General features: G+C 46.8%; 1 protein-coding gene across 2 annotated transcripts in view; it reads right to left on the bottom strand.

The window, feature by feature from the left end:
- Nucleotides 1-20,922, bottom strand: part of Tg (thyroglobulin) — a 186,685-nt gene that overhangs the window by 86,973 nt on the left and 78,790 nt on the right. Inside the window, exons 35-40 of one of the 2 annotated variants that reach the window (XM_042699953.1) lie at nt 16,647-16,709; nt 6,822-6,956; nt 4,928-5,096; nt 2,004-2,023; nt 742-937; nt 255-348 (exon numbers count right to left, since the gene is read on the bottom strand). In XM_042699953.1, coding sequence (XP_042555887.1) covers nt 255-348; nt 742-937; nt 2,004-2,023; nt 4,928-5,096; nt 6,822-6,956; nt 16,647-16,709 — 677 coding nt within the window. Of the gene's footprint in view, nt 1-254; nt 349-741; nt 965-2,003; nt 2,024-4,927; nt 5,097-6,821; nt 6,957-16,646; nt 16,710-20,922 lie in introns of both variants that reach the window. The other variant, XM_042699951.1, reaches the window with a different exon arrangement.

Raw genomic sequence — 20,922 nt, 5'->3', positions numbered from 1 at the left:
CCAGCACCTCTTCCTTTTCTCTCTCATGGGCTTTGATCTCCCCCATAAAACAGTTTCCATATACAGGAGACCCAGTCCCTCAGTAGCAGGATTGCAGTGGCTTCTTAGTCAGATGCCGGCAACCAGGCTGGCCTGGTGCCGCAGAAGCACAGACCAGGCAGAGTCAAGGGAAGGGGTGGTGCGCGGGCACAGCGGGGACAGGAACCTGAAAGGGGACTTCACTGGACAAACATCGCAGACATTTGGGAACCCACCATGCTCTCGGGGACAAAGACGTTGAGATACAGGCAGTCCTCACTGACTCCTGGAGGCGTAGGTGTACGGGCACCAGGCTGCCAGCAGCTGGCCCTGCAGGGACAGAAGGTCTGACTTCAGGACAAACAGCAAGGGGACATGCTCCATCTTCCTCCCACCCGCCTCCATGACCAGCCACTGCCCAGTCCCAACTGGTATTCCACTTGATCTGTGGTAGTTAAGAATCCTCAGGCTTTTAGTGAACAGAAGGGGTAGCTGGGCCCATGGCTCTCTCTGACACCTGTGATGAGACATTTCCAAGGGGCATTGTGGGCTCTTGGAGGGAACTGTGCTGACCCAATAGCCTGAGATAGAAAAAGGGCAGCAGAAGCCACATGGGCGCTGTCTGCACAAAACTCTCACTAATCCATCCCCATGAGGTGACTGTTCAACCCACAACGCACAGCTCTGCTGCCCAGTCACCAAATGCATGCCACCACCCCCTACCTTGGCTTGGTGGCATCCCAGGAGCCTGTCCAGTTCAAAGGCTCTGGTGCTCGGAAGCGGCTCTCTGCCAGGGGTGGAGCGGCATATGGAACTCCAAGGAACTGGTCCACTTGCTTCCAGGAAGGGCCCACCTGGATTGCCTGGGACCTTCCCAGCAGTTGGCCATGGGTGGCGATGGTCACAGAAGGAGCAGGTGCTGCTGAGATGCGGGGTGCAGGGACACCTGGTGGAGAGGAAGGGTAGAGTAGGGGCGGAGGGAGAGGGAAGCGGGTGTGCTGTCTCTGGCTTTCCTGCCCGGTGCATTTTCATTGAAAGAAAAATACTTTTTCTTTTTAACTTTGAAAACGTCAGTAGTCCATCCAGATCCCAGATCTCAAGTTAGATTTTAATGTCAACAACATAAAACAGCAGTGATAAGCTGATTTTATTAGACATCAAATATGTGTGAAGCATAGTGCTGATTCTATTTCTTTGAAGATTATCACTGAATTCTTCCCAATGCGTCTTAAAGGTAGATGCTACCAGAGACCACACCCCTTATTCTGTGCCCTGGGGCCTTGGAGGGGGACAGGGAAATACATAGTCCATTCCCAGAGGTTTTGGACTAGAGCTTGTCATCAAACATATCAATTACTTCTGGACAAAGGGAACATACTGTCCATTCTAGCAGAGATGACTAATGAGTATTTCTTTAGTCACTGTGGGTCAGTTCTTTTTTTTTTTTTTTTTTACCAATAAGTGAGTTTGCAGAGAACTTATCCAAAACAAAATGACCTCACTAAATAAAAAGTGAACTTTTAGCATGCTAGGATCTTCAAATCCAGTCTCATTTACACTTCCCTGGGGAAGGATGGAAGGATGTGTGTGGTGGGGATGGCTAGTCTGATAGGGCCGCAAGGTGACACAGACTCAAAGATCACCCTTGTGAAGCCCAGCCCCACGCATACCCCATTTACACAAGCCAGGGACAGGGCAGAGCTCCTGTGGCTATGGGTACAGGGCCCAGGCTTCCCTGCTGGGTGTTCCTGTCCCTGGTCCAGTTTGCAAGGTCCAAGTCTGGTGCCACCTGCCTGCCATGCCAGCCCTGCTCTCTGGGGCACAGACTCTCCCCCTCCCTCCTGCAGGGCTAATTGCCAGCCACCCTTATCAGCTCCTCTGCCACCTTATCGTATTTCTGCCACTGTGTTTTCTTGCATTCATTCATCAATTCAGTACACTTTAGTTGGGCCCAGGCTCTGTTGCCAAATGCTATTTACAGGGACTTTGAAATAGGACCAAGGACCTTGAACAAGGATACTATAAATACTCCACTGGTGAAAACAGGCAGGCGTGGGTGTTTTTGTATATGTGTTGTGCACAGAGGCACAGGGTTCTGGAAGATGACGAGGTGGGGAGATGGGGAGAGAGAAAAAGAAGAAGAGAGAGGGAAAGACAAATGGAGATGGAGAAGGAGATGGAGAAAAAGGCCAGGACGTAGACAGGGAGAGGTAATCGCTAGGTGGAGACAGCTGTGCTGGGGGTGGGACTGGTAGAGAGGCAAAGCTCTTCTTCCCCTGTGCTGTTCCTTCTACACCGGGGTGTATGTCACAGTAGATAACCAAGGTGGGTGTGGGAGAAGGCAAGCAAGCAGGCAGAGGCCTATCCTTTCCTTAAGAGCTGAAATGAGCTGGAAATGATTTGATCCTTAAAAGAATATTCAACCATATCTGAGGACAGTTTTGGTCATCCCAGGGTGGCCAAAGTTACTGCCATCTGGTGGGAAATCCTGAGCACCTTGTAAGAGCCTGGACGGTCTGTCATGCTGTGCCTCTCTGCGTCACTCTCCCATTACACACACCCCAAAGTGGTGGTGGGTTCCGAGGTTAATGGTACAAATCTGTTTGTGACATGACTTCCTGCCACTGGGGATCAGCCGGGTGGGGTGGAACCCAGAGATGATCTGGGGAGAAAAGCACACCTGTGGTTCACATGAACCAGTGGCTCATTGGGAGAACTTTGTTTCCCTTGTGTGTATTAGGCCTGGTGGCCACTCTGAAACACAGTGGTGTCAGGAAGAAAGGGCCATACTGGCAATTGCTCCGGCTTAGTGCCGGAGTTCCACAAGTATAAGGAGAAATGGAAGGAAGGAGAGAGGATTTGACAGAGGGAGATAGGAAGATTAAATGGGAGGATGTATGAATGCCTGGATAATGGATGAATAGTGGATGGATGAATGGTTGAATGGATGAGTGGTTGGATGGATGGATGAATAAATGGAAGGAAGAAGGAAAAGAAAGAGGGAGGAAGGAGAGAAGAAAGAGAAAAAGATAGAAGAAGGAGGGGAGCCTTTGTGACAAAAGCTCTGGAGTAAAAGTTAGAAGCACAATGGAAACTTGGAATGGAAAGAAATAGCTGCTGTTTTCTAATCTGGCTCAGTCACAAACCCTGACTAACGCCCCTTCCTCACTCAGTTCCTGTTACAATCTTAAATCAAAGGGTCTCAGGCAGGCATTCGGGACTGTGGCTGCTAAGGCAGCCAGGCTTTCTCCTGCAGGAGGAAAGGCTGTGATTTCACAATCACAGCCTCGCTCTAAGATGGGAGCAAAGCCAAAGAGACACAAAGTCTGTGGGTCCAAGGGAATGCAGATCTGTTTCCCATGGACTGTAGCACTTGATCCACCCCCCAGGGAGCCCCAGGAGATCAAACGTGAGGTGAAACCTAGATGTGTGCTTTTCCCATTAGAATTCTTTGGCACAAATAATAGATTCCCTCCATACTACCCACATATTTACCCATAGGACTCCCTAGATAAGAAAAGTATCACGTCTTCATAGATACGTATATGCTAACTACTTCTATAGGAAGTGAGCTTTAGTCACAAAATTAAGAGAAAAGTAGCTAACTTGTCTTGCAGAGCTCAACATTAAGGCATTTCTCAGCAGAACCACCACTCATATCTACTACTACACAATAGGTGAACTAGAGTTAAAAATCTGTCCAGCTTCACTCAATGCTACCCATGTCCAGATGCTCAGAAGACAAGTGTGAGGGCCCCCGACATCCCCAGGCTTGGGAGATATTCTCTCATGGTCTGAAGGCTGATGATCCCTGATCTCCAGAAGGAACTGCAGGACTGTCCATGCAGGACAGAGGAAAGGCCAAATCCAAAGGCTCCCTTCATATTTTGCTATCATTTTATTGGAATACAGTCATGCTCGTTACTTTGACCTATTGTTTCTTCTGTTTCCTTATTGTAATAGCCATGGAATAGTTGTCACAGAAATGTCATAAAGGTATGGTGTAAACTCTAAAGTATTTCTAATCTGAACATTTGCAGGGAAAATATACAACCTGCTCTACAGGATAAGATCGCAGTTTCAGACAACATCATAGCAGCTATCATTTCTTCAATGAGCACGTCCATCTGGGGACAAGTTGCACCTTACTCCTCACTCTCAATTTTTTTTCTGGTCTGCAGCTCTGAGTCAGTGATAGATTTTTATGCTACTTACCCTTGATAGTGTCCATCTTCCGTGTCCTATGCCTAACATGAAGTCTGACACATAACAGTTCCATACTAAATAAGTTTCTTCTTTACTTATTGTTTTTTGGGGGGAGTATGAAGCATCAATCCCATGCCTTGTCATGCTGAGCAACCTTACCATTGAATCTACCCTCAACACCATGGGAACAGGTCCTCTCTCCAAAGTGTTTATGATATAGTAGTAGGCAGTGTGGGTCATTAGGAGAAGGTGGCACTGTGATATAGAAGACCTGGCTCCATGTACCTACTCTGCCACCACCAGCTGTGTGAAATCATGGAAGTAACTTAACTTCTCTGGGCTATAGTCTCCTGATCTACACAATAGGGAGAAAGCACGTATTCTGCCACAGGATCCTATTGCAGGATTACTGTGAGGACCAAACAAGACAAGTCAGGGTAATAATTTTCTAAACTACAAAATGGCACCAAAATATGTCCTGTTGGTGATTGTTACACTGTGAAATTCAAAGGCCCCAGTGGCTTTTATCACTAGAGGGAATAAATGAGTAGAAGTGATGCAGAAGTGGAAGTTTGTCCTCCTTTCAGGAAGCCTTGGGGCAACTCTCCGTTGAGTCAGACAACAGCCCCCTGAGTCAGCTAGCAAACAGTCTTCCCAGCCACCTCAGGGCCCCAGCGCTGGTTGCAAAGGCTCAGGCCCAGACTCACCGGGTTTCCGGTAGATGTAGGCAGCCTCTTCACGGAGCAGAAGCCGGCAGTTCTGGCCTTGCACACTGTACGTGCAGCTGTGGGTGTCAGCATAGAAAACACACCTCACAGCTCCAGGTCGGGTCTGCAGAGTGGTGATGAGGCAAGCCTGGTGACGGGAACATTCTGCAGGGCAGAGGAGGGAGTAAGGCTAGGGCCCCAGACCTTGCCGCTTCACTCATGCCCGTACGCTCACATGCATGCCTCCACCCGTGCATCCACCCTCCCTTCCACCCTCAGAAGCTGTCCATCCACCCCATCATTCACTGGCCTGTGTACCCAGTCATGCCTCCATGAATGCATGCATCCATCCGACCATCCACATCTAGATCTTTACACCTATTCCCACATCCATTTATTGGGCAGTCACTCAGTTATTTGAACTCGTACAATAAGTTCAATGTGCTGTGTTGGGTGTTAGTTAGGAAGGAACCCAACTCTCAATCCAAACTGTTTCCACACTAGTCAGTTCCTCATTATTTACCCTATCAATGTGCCTTGTGTGTCCCTCGCTTAAAAACACTTCAATGGCTCCTCTAGGCTTCAGGATGAGATGGTGCTAGTTCCAGCCCATGCCGTCCCCTTCAGCTTCATCTGCATCAGCTTCCTTTTTGGTTTTGTTTGTTTTTACTCTGGTCCTGGGATTTGAACTCGGGGCCTGGGTGCTGTCCCCGAGCTTTTATTTTTTGCTCAAGGCTAGAGCTCTACCACTTCAGCCACAGACCACTTCTAGCTTTTTGGTGGTTAACTGGAGACAAGAAATCTCATGGATGTTCCTGGCCAGGCTAGTTTTGAACTGTGCTCTTCAAATCTCAGCCTCCTGAGTAGGTAGGATTACAGGCGTGAGCCACTGTCCCCTGAGTTCTGCCTCCTTTGTAATATCTGCATAGTTTGCATCATAGTCGCCATGTTCTGTCAGGTCTTTGCCCTTTTACCTGCAAGCCAGGAACTGCATGAGCATGTTACCTACATTATGTCATTCAGTACGAAGACCAGCTCTGCAAATAGTGCAGCTTGATTCCATTGGGTAGACTGTGCATGGGCCACAGGGCCCCAAGAGAGAGCACAGTCTGTGAATGCACCATCCAGAGTTGTGTAGCACACATTGTTCAAATCTGTACATAACCACCAACTCGTCATGATAAACACGGCTTTGTGCACTGTGCTATCCAAACTTGTAGAGGAGAGGCTTGAAATTCATGGACTCACAGAGGCGTTGAGGGTACTGGAGCTGGGTAAATGGAATCTGAACTCAGCTACTATTAGTAGATAATAGTCTTTGTAGAACCTTCAGAACAAGAGGCCTAGGTTTTTATTGAGTACTACCAATGATTAAAAACTCTCCAAAAGAATTGTGCATCTTTGGATAAATGTGCTTATTAGAAAGATCTTCCAGGGGTGGAGGTATGGCTCAAGCCATAGAATACCTGTCTAGCAAATATGAAGTTCTAAGTTCAAATTCCAATACTGCCCCCAAACAAAAACAACCAAACAAAAGGGAAGTTCTTCCCATTGCATTGAAAAACACCTTTTGAAATTTGAATTTTATGCAAAGGTCCTGACCACAATAAGTAACTTCCTCCCTTCCATGCTGGCCCATTGCTGTCTGAGGATGGTCACCAAGGCACCATGGACCTCTGCTAACTCACACTGACTCTAATTCCTGCCCCTGACTTTCCTTCATCCTCATTCAAGGTCATTTATTAGCTCTCTGGCTATTCTCCTTGCAGACCTTGTCTGTAGACTGCCAAGTGAGGAGGCGTAGGAAGACACCCCACCTCTTACCCCCAAGGTCTTTCCCTCCTGAATCCCCTGCCTGCTTCTGAGACTCTTGGGGGAGGATTCTTTTACCCCACAAGCAGAGGTCACGGGCTGCAGAGAAGTTGCTGGTGGCAGTAGTGCTGATGTGAGCAACATCGAAGTCCTGGATGGAAGGATCCACCACTGCCACCGACAGGGCCAGGGACTGCCAGGAGTCCAGAGTGACTAGGAGAGAAAGGAGGGGATGGTCAAACCAAGGTCCCCCAAGGCTGCTCCAGGGGCATCCTCCGTGTAGTCTCCACTCTCGGGCCGTGTCTTCTTCATTTATCTCTCCAGTCTATAATTATTTCTTAAGTTGGTTCTAGGAGACAAGCTCTGTGCTCAAGCCTAGGGGTGCAAAGCTTAGAAAACAAGACAAAATAAGCAAGCAGAAGCACCAAGTGCCCTGTTGAGCAGCCGAGACACATAGGAGAGGAATCAAGAACTTGGTGGCACCGTGGCATAATGATGGCCAGAGTCATGGTAATGATGCCAGAGCAGCCCTGCTGGCTGTACCAGTCTGTGCTCACAGAACCCAAGCCCTCTGTCCTCTCCAGGGGGTATTGAGATGCTGCCCAGTCCCCTGTAGAATGGTACTCTCATTTTCTCAACTGTTGGAAGACTCATGGCTCCCAATGGAGTGCTCCGGGAATTGTCCTTGGTCTAGGAGAAGTGGCTGCTTCTCCAGAGATGACTGTGTCCAAAAGCTAGGCATGGACAGACCCAGGACAGGTGCTGACCTCATCACTGCATGGCTCTTGAGAGACACCCTGGCTCTGTTCCCTGAGGACACGAGGGTAGGGGGAGAGGGAGATCTCATGGAGGTTCTTCTCTACTCAGTCCTTCCCTCACTCCCCAGGCAGATTCCCTTCCCTGCAGACTCCCCAGGCACTCTTCATATCGAATCCATTTCAGTGAATTTCCAACCCAGTCAGCATCCTGGACAGCCTAGCGCTGACACAAGGCCCAGGGACATCATATGGCTTTGCCAGGGCTGCACAGTTCTGGAGCAGTAAAAAGCAGTTGTATCTTCACAACTATGTAGCCTGTGCCCTTCCATGGCTGTTTCCTGAGGCCTGCACATAGCACATTGTGGGGCAGGCAGCCAGAGAGACCACTTGGGCGAGGAATGAGGTCTAATGGGACACATCTGGTTTGGTGTCAAGGCTTTGGCTAGAGCCAGGCCGTGTGTCCCTGTGAGGACAGAGGTGGCCACAAGCAGAGCCACTCTGAGGAAGGACTGGATCTAGGTTGGAGCCACGCTGAGGAAGGACTGGATCTAGGTCCGTGATGGCATTTAGTGTTAAAGCACCCAGAATTCTGCTTCCTATGGAGATCACCGCGAGCATTCAGACGGATGATTCCAGAACCCCAGAGAAAGGCAAAGGGAGAACACTGGTCAAGGTTAGTGAAGAAACAATCTCTTCTCCCCCTCCCTCTCTTTCCCTCACCCCTTCCCCCTTTCCTTCTTTCCTTCCTTTCTTCCCTTCTTTTTTTTTTCAGAGACCACAGAAGTTTATCCTTTTAATAAATGTTTGTGAGAATTTTCCTTGGGCAGGTATGACAATCTCTTACAGTCCACAACTTCACCAGCTTTGATCACCACAGCCTCCTAAGTGTCGGGTAGGGTAGGGACTCTAATGCTACCTCACCAACAAAAACCCAAAGGCATGTGCATTTACCAAGAAGCTGAAAAGCGTTCACCTCAGATGACACAAGGGCTCTTGGTTCTAAGTCTTCTGCCCCTCTAAGTCTCTGTCCCCAAGTGCTCTTTCCAGAACATTCCCCCTAGTGTGGGGGTGGCTTTCCTTTGATAGCCCAGAGCTCTTCACTGTCTGGCAAGCCTGTAATTTCTGAGTTCAGCCTGTCTTTAACATCAGCACTGATGAGTGGGAGTGCCACTAAGATTTCAGCAGTACATTTACCATAAACTCCCTCACCAAGAGGGCAAATCCAGCTTCACTGTGTAGCTGGACTCCACACACTGGTGACTCAAACAGCAACGTGGACTTCTCACAATTCTGGAGCTGGAAGTTGGGAACCTAAGAGGGAGCCAGTGTAGCTGGGTTCTTGCTCCTCTTCCTGGTTTGTAGATGCTTGTTTCTCCCCACATCCCACATGACAAATGGCAGAGAGAGCAAGCGAGCCCTTTCCCAAGTCTCCTTGAAGGGTAAGGCCATCATGAAGCTTCCACTTACATGTCACCTTCCAGCCTCATCTCCTAACACACTCTTTATTGGATGGTGATGGTGGTCTCAATTGTTTCAATGCAGGAATGGGGCAGAAGTGCATGGCCATTGGATGTGCTACTAATTTTTTATAAAAAGAAAAAAAGAGATTTAGCCATAGAAGTTGTCAACTACTGAAATTCAGTTTCTCAGGGCTCAGAGTGAAAGCCCCTCCCCCCCCAGGCCATCCTGGAACCACAGCACCATCCTCAGACTCAGGACCTGGGTCTTGCCCACTTGCACCTGGCTGGGCGGGAAGAGGCTCTGGCCTCTCATTTTCTTAAGCAAATGCCACATGCTGCTATTTTCATGGTCAGCCCAAGTGGCATTTTTGCAAGAGGATCACGCTGAGCTGTGTATTTTTAGTGAGAATACTGCAGTTTAGGAGGGAGGTAATGACAGGTTTCAGGATCCAAGTGATCAATTAGCATTCTAAAAACGAACCTTGACCACACTCCATGTTTAGGTTGCTGTCTGGTGGAAAACAATATAATTGAAGAGTAAATTTCTCCTCTATGAGACATGAGAGCCAGTTCATGCGTCACCACCGTCTCAGGGCCTAGAGCCAAGTCCCTGGCATGCTTCCACCTGTTTCTGCCCTGGGCTACATGACTTCTGTGGATGAGACTTTGCTGTTTGCACACATTAACCTCCAGGGGACCATATGCATCTCATGGCCATTCAAAGAACAAGGTCTTTGTAGATGCAAAAGGATTCTGAAGCATGGAGCTTTGGACTCTTGGTAGAAGTTCTCATGGGTAGCTACTATTTTCCAGGAAATTGCAACACCATTGCCCTGGATGACCTGCGAGGTGGCTGCTATCACTGTCCATGTCTTACAGTCAGGAAAGCAGGTCATCAGTAGCTCCTGTTAGCTTAACCAGTGTCAGCATAATCAACCAGGTGATGTTGGCTTGGTGAGCCTTGGCTCTGAACCCAGAGTCCATCAGAGAGGACTGCCTCTCCAGCTGAGCGAGGTAGGATGCTCTAGGATCACACAATGGGAGGACTGCTAAGCAGCAAATTGATGGCTTGAGTTCTCTTTCCTTCTTTTCCCCCCAAAATTGCTTATGGTTTGTAATACCATTGTTATTTGTTAAAATATAATCTCTGGGAATTTGAAATATATTCTATACTATATTTAATATTATGAATGAAATTGCTTTGGTGGGTACCACTTACATTTCGTTAATCTCTTTAAAAATTCTGGATTTACTCTCACACTTTTAGACCTAGTCATTTTATAACCAATTTTAACATCTGGTGACTACTTTCTCCAAGTCAGTTTGCTTTGTAAAATATTTATGTGACCATATATGGTTTGGGATGAAATTTAAAACTATTTGGTCAACTTTCAAGAACATTCCTTTGGCTTATCATCTGGAAGTGTCTCAAAGTTAAACATAGGTTTGTTTTGTAATTTTAATTTAATGTTGAATATTTGATGTCATTAAAATTAGCACACACCAGGCACTGGTGGCTCATGCCTGTAATCCTAGCTATTCAGGAGGCTGAGAACTGAGGACCAAGGATCTTAATTAAGCAATGGAGCCATAATTCTTTTTTCCCCATCTCTATAAATATTGATACAATTAGTCAAGTACTGTGGACTTACAACTTTAATCCTAGCTGAGATCTAGAGGATAGTGGTTCAAGGCAAGCCCAGAAAGAAAAGTTCACTAGACTCCGTTTCCAAAATAACCAGTAAAAAGCAGGGCTGGATGTGTAACAGTAACAGAGTGACAGAGGGCCAGTTTAACAAAAATTAGGCTATGAGTTCAGACCCCATTACTTTCTCGAAACAGATCAACATAATCATTATTCACCTACCACAAGACCTAGATAATTACTGAAGTAAAAAATAATTAATAATTGATAAGTTAAAATAGTCACACAGAAAGCACACAAAGCTGTTGATTTCATAATATATTACTTTTATCTGGCCTGTTTCAGCTTAGAAAACACTTTCATTTACTATAGGAACTAATGGTTACCTCAACCCACATATTGATGACTGTATTACTATCCTCAGGGTACAGGGCTGGTGCTCAAAGGAATTCTAGAGCTTGTGCCAGATATTTGGCCTGCACCATTCTTTCCCAATCTTCACGCTGCCCAGCTCCCTCCTTCCCAGTTGAGATGGATTTAGCTAATGTGGGAAGCCACTCTATAATGGCACACCCAGGACAGAAGTTTCCAGAGACATCTGCAAGTGCTCCACATCTGCTGAGTTATGAGCTTTGTGGGCTGCTGCTCAATCATTTATCCCACTAACTTCAAATGCAGCGCTGCAGAAATTTATAACGAAGGAAAACCACACTTGGATCTATAACCCTTTAGGCCCTCATGAAAAATTATTAAGTTCATCAGCCAAAAGGGCTAGTGGATGTACAAAAGCTCCTCTAAATGTCTAATTTCTCTCTAAGAAGTTTGATTATGATTGAATGTCCTACCCAGCCCTCCCTCCTGGATCCTAGGCTACCTGGAGGTGGGAAGCATCAAGCTCCTCTTTCTTGGAGTCACAGGGCATTGGGTTAGCCAGGCAGCAAAACAGAGGACTCAAATGCATGTGTATAACTGATGTGGGATGTACCCACTGGATCTTGGGTGGCTTACTCACGCACAGCTGGCTGGAACTCAGATGGTCAGACCCAGGCTGCCCAATGCTGTCCACAGAAGTTGTAGGAACGGCTGTTACTGTCATGACAGTGCCAGGCACTGTGCTAAGCATTTCACATATGCACGTCACCTATATCTCTGCTGATGGATGGTGACTTACGATAGTCTAATGTATAGCTATTAAAGCAGGATGGGGGGCAAAATGGATACCCTAATAGGTCTCTTAAATGCTTGTCAAATCTTCTGACTTTCTAACATTAGGAGTGAAATCTTCCTGCTTTTCACACTTGTTAAATCATGAATACTCCTGGGAAAATATCTCATTGAAGCAGACACATTTTATCTTAGAGTGAGTCACTTGGTCAATTTTATTTGGTTTGACAAATGGCTCAGACATGACACTAGGGAATGGCGTAATAAACCAGGCTCATCTGCTACATGATGGTGACCTGGGGTCAAGTTAACTTGGAGAGGGAAGAAAGACTCTCCTCCATCCTTATGCTCAGCCTTGTATTAGCCATTCTGGGTGGTAGGCTCAGGGGTGGGAGCAAGGAGTCACAAGGCCGATGACAGAGGGAGGCAAGAAGCAGAGCACCCAAGGTCAGTTCCCTAACCTTGTGATTTTGATGGAGGTCATTTCCGATCATGGGACTGCAGATTGATTCTAGATTAAAAAGCATCCTTCAGTTGGCACATATGGTTCTTGGCTGCATCATTCTCAGGTTCAATTGATCAACTTCGTGATGGATTGAGTACGAACCTGGAACTATTTGGGGAAGAAGCTCCTGTGGAGAATCCTGTCTTTTCCATCCTCTGAGACTCTAACACCTAACAATAGTTGAAGATACTATCATGAGGAAAACATTTATCAAGCACGATCCAGGCTCATTATGTTCAGCTGTGCAAAATGCATGCTGTTCAACTGCAGCCAGTATCCACAAAGTTCCTGTGAAAGGGACCCCATAGAAATGCCAGCACACATAATCCACCATTGCCACCCTTTGTGAGGGCTGGAAATAGTGATCATATATGCCATACTTCTTCCATGCTTCATTACAAAAGTCCCCTGAGGTACGCATCAACTCTACACAGGAGGCAATAGTGGCCCAGAAAGAGCTTTGAACTTGACCAAGGAGCAACAGAGAGACAATTCACAGCCAACCTGCCTAACCTGATACCATGTGTGGTCCTTTCTCCTCTTCCTCTTCCTCCCCCTAATTCTCCTTTTCTTCTTCTTCCCTTCTCTCTCTCTCTCTCTCTCTTTCTCCCCCCCCCCCCCCAGTCTACTGCTATCTGCCCTTCTTTCCTTTATTTTTGTGATTTTCAGAGAATGGTTTCTATATAACCTAGGCTAGCCTTGAACACAACTTCCTCCTGCTTCAGCCTCAGCAGTGCGTGCTAGAATTACAGGCATGTGCCATCATGCTTGGTTTTTTGCATGTATTTTACAGAACTTCATAACCACCACCATTCATTCTTCTGTTCATTCCTTTATTTCTTTTTAACAAACATTAATTGAATTACTGTTAGCTTTGTATACTAGCCTAGATCCAGGTGGAATTCTGTATCAATGAGGTATTATTACCATGTACTATACACCAGGCATTTTGCTAGGTGTGAAGAATCCACCCACAGATTATGAAATAGCATGCACAGAGCGCAGACTCTAACAAGCACAATCCACCACCATTCAGTAGTTCCTGAACATCAGCTCCAGCAGTAGCTTTATTTGTTCCCTAAAGGTCCCTTCTGGAGAGACACACTGGACAGGTAAAGAAACAATGTCTAAAGGCACTGAAGCAGAGCAAGGAGCAGCAAATGCTGAGGACTGGGGTGGAGCAGTGACTAGAGGTCATGCTGAAGGGATAACCAGGTCTCATAGTAAAGGAGGAATCGCCTCACCTCTATCTGCTGGCATAGTCCCAGCAACCGATGCCTTATACTCAGCTGGTCACAGTAATGTTTGTTGGATAAATAAGTGAGTGAAAAAAGCAGAAAGGTAGCAGAAGCAGAGAAAGCCATAACTGTCCCTGCTTTATCTTCTTCCTAGCCGCCTCTGCACCTGTGATGGGACGAGATTCCTCCAAGCCAGGACCAGCTCTCTCATCCTTCCCATCTTTTTTTATTTGTTTTGTTTTGGTTGGTCATGGGGCTTGAACTCTAGGCCTGGGTACTGTCTTTGAGCTCTTCAGCTCAAGGCTAGTGCTCTACCACTTGAGCCACAGTTTTCCGGTGGTTAATTGGCAATACGAGTCTCACAGGCTTTACTTACTGGTTTTGCACTGTGATCCTCAGATCTCAGCCTCCTGAGTAGCTAGGATTACAGATGTGAGCCAGTGGCACCCAGCTCTTCCTATCTTTCTTAGACCCAGCTCTGCTCTTTGGTCTCTGGGAGGCAGAGCAGGAGTCCAGGAGTCCAGCTGGGTGATGGTGCCATCCCTGCCCATCACAGCAATTCCAGTGTGTGGCTGACACAGGCCTTGGCTTCAGGCTGCCCTGTGGCAGTAGCTGCTCTGAGCCCGGCCCCTGTTACCTTGGCACTGCTCTTAGCGCTGCCAGCCATGACAGGAAGTGTGCTGTGCCAGTCGGCCCTGCTTTGCTGGCCTACAACACGGCACCAATCCCCAGACTGTGATCTCATAAAAAAGCCACACAGTGGGTGTAGAGTGCTTGCGTGCACGTAGTCACACCAGCTCTGCATATCTGGAAAGGAGATTTAAAATGCTACATTTTTGGAGTCAGTGTGTGCTCACGCTGGCCTTTAGGCCCCAAGATGAAAAAATTGGGACTAATGTTAGAGAGCTTTTATAGCTACTGAAGGCAGGTAAGATCACATCTGGCTGGGCCCATTGGCCAGCCCCCTCCAGGGCCACCCAGGCCTCCTCTGAGGTGGTGTCACAGCCCCACAGCCCCTCAGCCCAAGCCTCAGCCTCCTCCCTTTTCCCCTCATTTCCAGCTGGAAGAAATTACTAGAAAATCAGTCTACATATCAAACTCCCTTCCGGCGTAGATTCCTGTGGATAGTCACGGCACCAATGGGAAGACTGTGAGCCTGGATTCAAACTGAGTTTGAGTTGCAGCTCTATCATTAGAGCTAGTCATATGGCTTTCATTCCCCCCGATGAGACTCAGCTTCCGAAGCTGTAGGATGGTCACCGTTACAATGAAAAGTATCAACCGTGGCATAGAGAGGGAACATCACTGTGTCAGAACCTGTGGAACAGTCCACGTTTGGAAGGAAATAAACCAGTTCTAAACTTGACAAATCAAAGAACTGGAAGATCCAAATAAAATGTGGTATATATACACAATGGAATTCTATATGCCTCCATCAGAAAGAATGACATTGTTCCATTTGTCAGGAAATGGAAAGACTTGGAAAAAATTATATTAAGTGAAGTAAGCCAGGCCCAAAGAAACATAGGTCCCATGTTTTCCTTTATTTTCAATAACTAGTATATGTCTGAGTCAAGCAGAAAAGATCAGATAAGTTGATGTTAGGGGAATGAACCCCAAGATAAGTATTCAAATGTTTTTTTCTTTCATGTGATTGTTTCTAACACATTTATAAGATGATTTCTTTGTTGCTTTGTATGTCCCTCCCCCATGGTATAACCCGTTTTCACTGTATTTGATGTTGGTATAATTTGTGGAGGTGAAGGGAAGAAAACAAATTGTTTAAATAGGGATGCAGGTGGACCCATTGCAACAAAGAGAGGTACAAGTTATTATGTTGAAAAATGAACTTTACAACTTTGGCAGGGTAGGGGGCAGGAGGGAGGAGATGGGAAGGGATGGGAAGGGGAAACAAAGGAGGAGGCAACAATGCTTGATAAGAAATGTACTCATTATCTTGCCCATGTAATTGTAACCCCTCTGTATGGTATTTTGCACAATAAAAAAAAAAGAAACATGGAATCCACAATGAGAAAAGGTAATGGACAATGATGGAAGTGGTGGGAAGAAGTAAGATGGGGAAATAGTTTTATATAAACCATACATGTTTGGGATGTCTCTATTATTTTGATTCAGGCACGTGTTTCCTGTTGATCCCTGGGTATTGTGACCTGCCTGTGAGCTCCACCTCTGCCATCACCACGCACAAATAATGTCACTTACCTCACAGTGTGGCAGACATTTGATACAGAATGCCCAGTAAGGAAATATACACAAATGAGCTGTAAGATCTCCAAATTTAACTATTTGATTTCATGAGGCTGATAAATAGCATGACCTGAGGATATTTTTACATTTTCAGCCACAGCCTTGGTGTTGACTCCATCCTATCCTGTGAGCTATGTTCAGCTAGGGCCACAGGTACAAGTGTCTAGGGCCCCTCTGACATCATATCACAGACCAGGAATTAACATCTCAAGTCCTCTTAGCGAGACCTAGATTCCAGGCCAAGTATGTTTCTGGATGGAGGGAAGGAGATGAGGGGCTGGTTCAGGAGGCCTATGCTGGTCTGCAGCCCTGTACCTCACTCCATGCCAGCCCAGGCCTTTCCCAAATGCCAGCTACCTCAGAGCACTTAGAACAGCTTAGAGCACTTACATACTGCAAGCCCAGCCTAGGCTGGGTTCCTGGCTCAGGGCTGGAGCTCCATCCTTCATTGTCCCCCTCAGGGGGCTCAGGAACTGGGAGCCCAGCTGTTTTGCACCAAAACAGCTGTCCTCTTTCACTCATATCACATGGAGCTGTGCGGGTCTCACCAGGACCAGGGATAGAGAAGCATCCATAAAATGGATGTATAGGGGGAAGGGGCTCAGATGCCACTCTGGTTGGAAGCTCTGTGCTCTGAGGCCATCGTGCCATTTCTGGGGGTTGGTGCCTTTATCAGGAGAGCGGGTGCACACAGCTGGCACTTCCCCTCCTAGGTCTAACTGAGCACAGAGCTGGGATCCACGAACGTGACAGTGCTGTATGTGCCTAGCCACTGAACAAAAGCACAGCTTGGAAGGAGGAAGTGGAGGTGAAGAGGAGAAAGTAGTTGCTCTTTCTTGTAAGAACGATCAGAGAGCCAACTTACCCTTCTTGGTGAGGGAAGGCAGGGCAACCACAGGGCAGAAGCTGGGAGCATCACTCGAGGAAACTGAAACAAAGAAGAGCAGCCTTTTAGCCCTGTGGCTCCTTCAGAACCAGAAATGGGATCCGAGGCAGAGGATGGCGATGGGGAAGCCAGGCTCTGGAGCAGGTAGGCTGCAGCACCTGCCAGGCAGGATGGACCAGACAACGCTGAAGTAACAAACAGCCTCCAGCCACTTCAACAGCATGGCTGCCTCTTGATCACGATGTACCCTAATGCAGAAGGGCTGGGGCTCCGCTCTATGTCCTCCTCCCTTGGGACTTAGCAAAGAAGGTTCCATCTCCCCTGGAGCTTTAACCATTGTCACACAGGGCCGAGAAAGCCTGAAGTACATGCCTCCCATGGACTGCTAGAATCACATGGCAAACACATGTCTGTCATCATCATCTCCAGATTCTGTGAACCTGGCCTTACCTAGGCCTCAGTTTCCACATCCATACTGTAGTTTTGTCCACCTCCAGGATTATAGTAAGATTATACACAGTGATGTGATGTCTGACATTTGGTGCTAGGTCCAGCATAAGAGCTCAACAATGGCTAGGAGATAATCTGGACTTTGAAGAAACATAGGCTTGGATTTGAACTCAATATAACATAGAGAAGCAGTGTAAAGTGACAGTTGTCTAACTTCTACCCCAGTCTTGGCATTCATAAGATGAAGATGATACAAGAATTAAATGAGCACTGGGACATGATAATTTCTACAGGACTCTAGGCAGTCACATACAGTGAGACCAAAGGAAGGTATTCCTAGGAGAGGAACATAAAGGCACAATGCCTGTGTGCATCTGATCCTATAAAATAATATATATCAAAATGAACTCCAGGAAATGGAAACAAGAGGTTTTTTCTCTTCGTTGCTGTTTTTCTTTTCTTTTTGTCTTGTTTGTTTATCTATCTTTATAAGGGTGGGGAAGCACAGAAATGGAGGGACAAATTGGTACTCACTAGACACTATGTGGAAAATGAACTATACAACTTTGGGTGGGGATAGGAAGGAAAACTGGGAGAGAAGGAGGGAAGGAAGGGCATCATCCCCCCTCCCAAATGTACTCTTTACCTGTCTCATATAGCTGTAACCCCTCTATACATCATCTTTATAATAACAATTAAAATTTTTTTAAAAAAGTGTTAAATGAGAAGCCACTTCCACCCGGTAGGTGACTCCCAGGTACTGCTTATCACCCTTCCTGAAGGAGTTCTTCCTTTAGTAGGCACATCCAAATCTGCAAAGCCCTGTCCTTCTTTTCTCCTCTAATACCCGATGATAGAACTCAGCACAGGGTCTCCCATGCTCCCTTGGAGCTACAGCAAGACAAGGTCAATAAGGATCTGCAAGGACTCCGAGACTAGCAGCTTACTTTCCTTCTGTGTGATCTTGAGCCATTATCCCTCTGTCCTCAGTTTCTTTTTCTTTGTCTATTAAATAGTACTTTATAGTACTACCTTATGCTTGTGAGGCTTATAGGAGTTTGTATTACAATGTTTAGCCTATAGTTAGCATTAAATAAATGCTGCCCATTACTCATTTATAATATTGCTTTCATGCAATGCCACACTCAGGCATCTATGAACAGCCTCTGGGTTTGTGCCTTTGCCTCCTGGACAGTGGGAGACTCCACTGTATCCTCTGTTCTGTGAACACAGCTAGGCTGTGAAGGATTAGGTTGCCATTGCTGGTGTACAGTCTCTCCTGAGTCAGTTGATATGCCTGGCTTTTAAAACATCTACTGGTGCAGCTTTGTCTGCTAGAGAAAAGAGATTCCAAGATGCTTTAAATGTGCTGGACCCCGTTACAAAAGATGATTTTGTGCTGGATACCCCATAGGAGGAGATGAACACAGAGTCTTAAGACTTCCCTACCTCATTGCTGAAGAAGTAGAGCTACAAGAGAAGCACTTTCCTGCTTAGATAGAGAGACGCTATGTGGTGACCTCTGTGCTGGCATGGGCCATAGGACTACTCACACTGGAGTAACTATGAGCTTTGTGCATGTCATGGTAGTTTCTTTTTTTTCTTTTTTGGGTCTGGTCGTGGGGCCTGAACTCAGGGCCTGGGCACTGTCCCTCAGCTCTTCAGCTCAAGGCTAGCCACTTGAGCCACAGCACCATTTCCGGCTTTTTTCTTTTTGCTTATGTGGTGCTGAGGAATCGAACCCAGGGCCTCAGCATGTAAGGCAAGCGCTCTACCACTGAGCCACCTTCCCAGCCCCTCATGGTAGTTTCTATCCAGGGACCTGAGTGGAAGATGAGAGATTCCTCTTTAGACTGTGAGTACCTAGGGAATGTCTATGTCTCATCCATACTCAGTCATATGCTATGGCAATTTAGAGTCACAGTGAACTGAGTCTGAAACCAAACTCAGTCCTTAATCAGCTGTGTGACTGTTAGCAAGGGACTCTACCTCCCTGGCCTGTTTCTTCATCTGCCAAGGCTATAAGGGCAAGGTTCTTGGTATCCAGCCATGCAGTAAGAGCCCCACGTGTAGAGGTTAACACTCAGGCAGTTGGTTGTTACCCAGCTAACACTCAGGCAGTTGGCTGAACAAAAGCCCATCTGAATTTTCATTCTCTGCCCTGTGGTTTCCTCTGGTCAAGGCTTCTGAGTCCCCAGCCTGACCCCATGGAGTAGGTGCTGGAAAATGAGAATGGTTTGGGCAGGCAGATGAAAGGAAGCAGAGCAGCTGGACAAGGAACACCTTGAGTTCTTCTCCTTGCCAACCCCTGTCAAGATGTTGCAACACTCTGGCTGATTTCCATTCTACTTCTATGAGTTACTGCGTAAGCTTCTTTCTATCTAACTCTCCTCTAAGTCATCTGAAGATGGAACCTGACATTTTCCAGACTCTGAAGGGGTGAGGAGGTCAGAAGGCAGGCAGACAAGATGCATTGGGTTTAAGTACAGCGTTGAAGCTGCCTGGACACCCACAGCTGGCCTTCAGCATCCCTCAGGACTGAAGCTGTAGGCCGCCCTCTCTTCTCCCTGGCCTGTGAGGTAAAGGCAGGACCACTATATACAAAACATCCTTCCTAAATAGAAACCCACAGAGACCATTTCATTACATAACTCCAGTGGCTTTCCTAAAATAACCCAAGATGTTAAAGTCAAGGCCAACAAAGTGACTTTAGATCAAGTCACAAGATGCTGAGGCAGACAAGAGCAAGATGATCCCTCTGGCCTAGAAATGATAAATCCAAGACAAAATCTTGCCATGAAGTCGAGGAACATGAAGTCAGGCTCCCGAGCAAGGTCAACAACCAGAACTTGGCCTAGAGCCCAAGCTGGACTTGTAGCTCCAATGTGGCTCTAGATAGAGGCCAAACCACAAAGGAATTGATTTGCCAGTTAGTCATCATTTTCTTCAGTTGAGTTGGGAGGAAACCAGTCAGACAAAGTTGCTGGACATTTTTAACATGCACTTGCCTGAAGACCTGGCAGGAGACATCCTGAAAGGGAGGTAGCAAGGTAGGATCGAACAGGGGAAAATGAGGCATGGGAAACAGGGGCCAGGAATCTGGAAGTATTCATTGTATTAGTAAATGCCTTGATTAAAATAACACAGATACTACTTTTTTTTTTTTTTTTGGTCATTCGTGGGGCTTGAACTCTGGGCCTGGGCACTGCCCTACACTCTTCAGCCCAAGGCGAGTACTCTACCACTTGAGCCACAGCACCACGTCTGGTTTTCTAATGGTTTATTGGAGATAAGAGTCTCACAGACATTCCTGCCAGGGCTGGCTTTGAACCGTGATCCTCAGATCTCAGCCTTCTGAGTAGCTAGGATTACAGGTGTGAGCCACTGGCGCCAGCCAGTCACTACTTTTTAAAGCTTCACACTGCTTTTCCTAAGCTGAAGCATACATTTTTTTTCCTTTTTTTCTTTTTTTTGAACTCTGGGCCTGGGTGCTGTCCCTTAACTCTTTAGCTCAAGTCTAGTGCTCTATCACTTGAGCCACAGCGCCACTTCTGGTTTTCTGGTAGTTCATTGGAGGTAAGAGTCTCACAGACTTTGGTACCCGGGCTGGCTTTGAACCATGATCTTCAGATCTCAGCCACCCGAATAGCTAGGATTACAGGCATGAGCCACCATACATTTAATTATTAAAAAGAGCCACTTATTGGGGCTGGGAAGGTGGCTCAGTGGTAGAGCGCTTGCCTTGCATACATGAGGCCCTGGATTCAATTCCTCAGCATCACATAAGCAAAAAGAAAAAAGCCGG

This window comes from Dipodomys spectabilis, unplaced genomic scaffold (genome assembly GCF_019054845.1).
Source record: "Dipodomys spectabilis isolate Male_0828 unplaced genomic scaffold, ASM1905484v1 ptg000264l, whole genome shotgun sequence".
Lineage (NCBI taxonomy): Eukaryota > Metazoa > Chordata > Mammalia > Rodentia > Heteromyidae > Dipodomys > Dipodomys spectabilis.
This window is presented reverse-complemented; position numbering and strand designations above follow the sequence as displayed.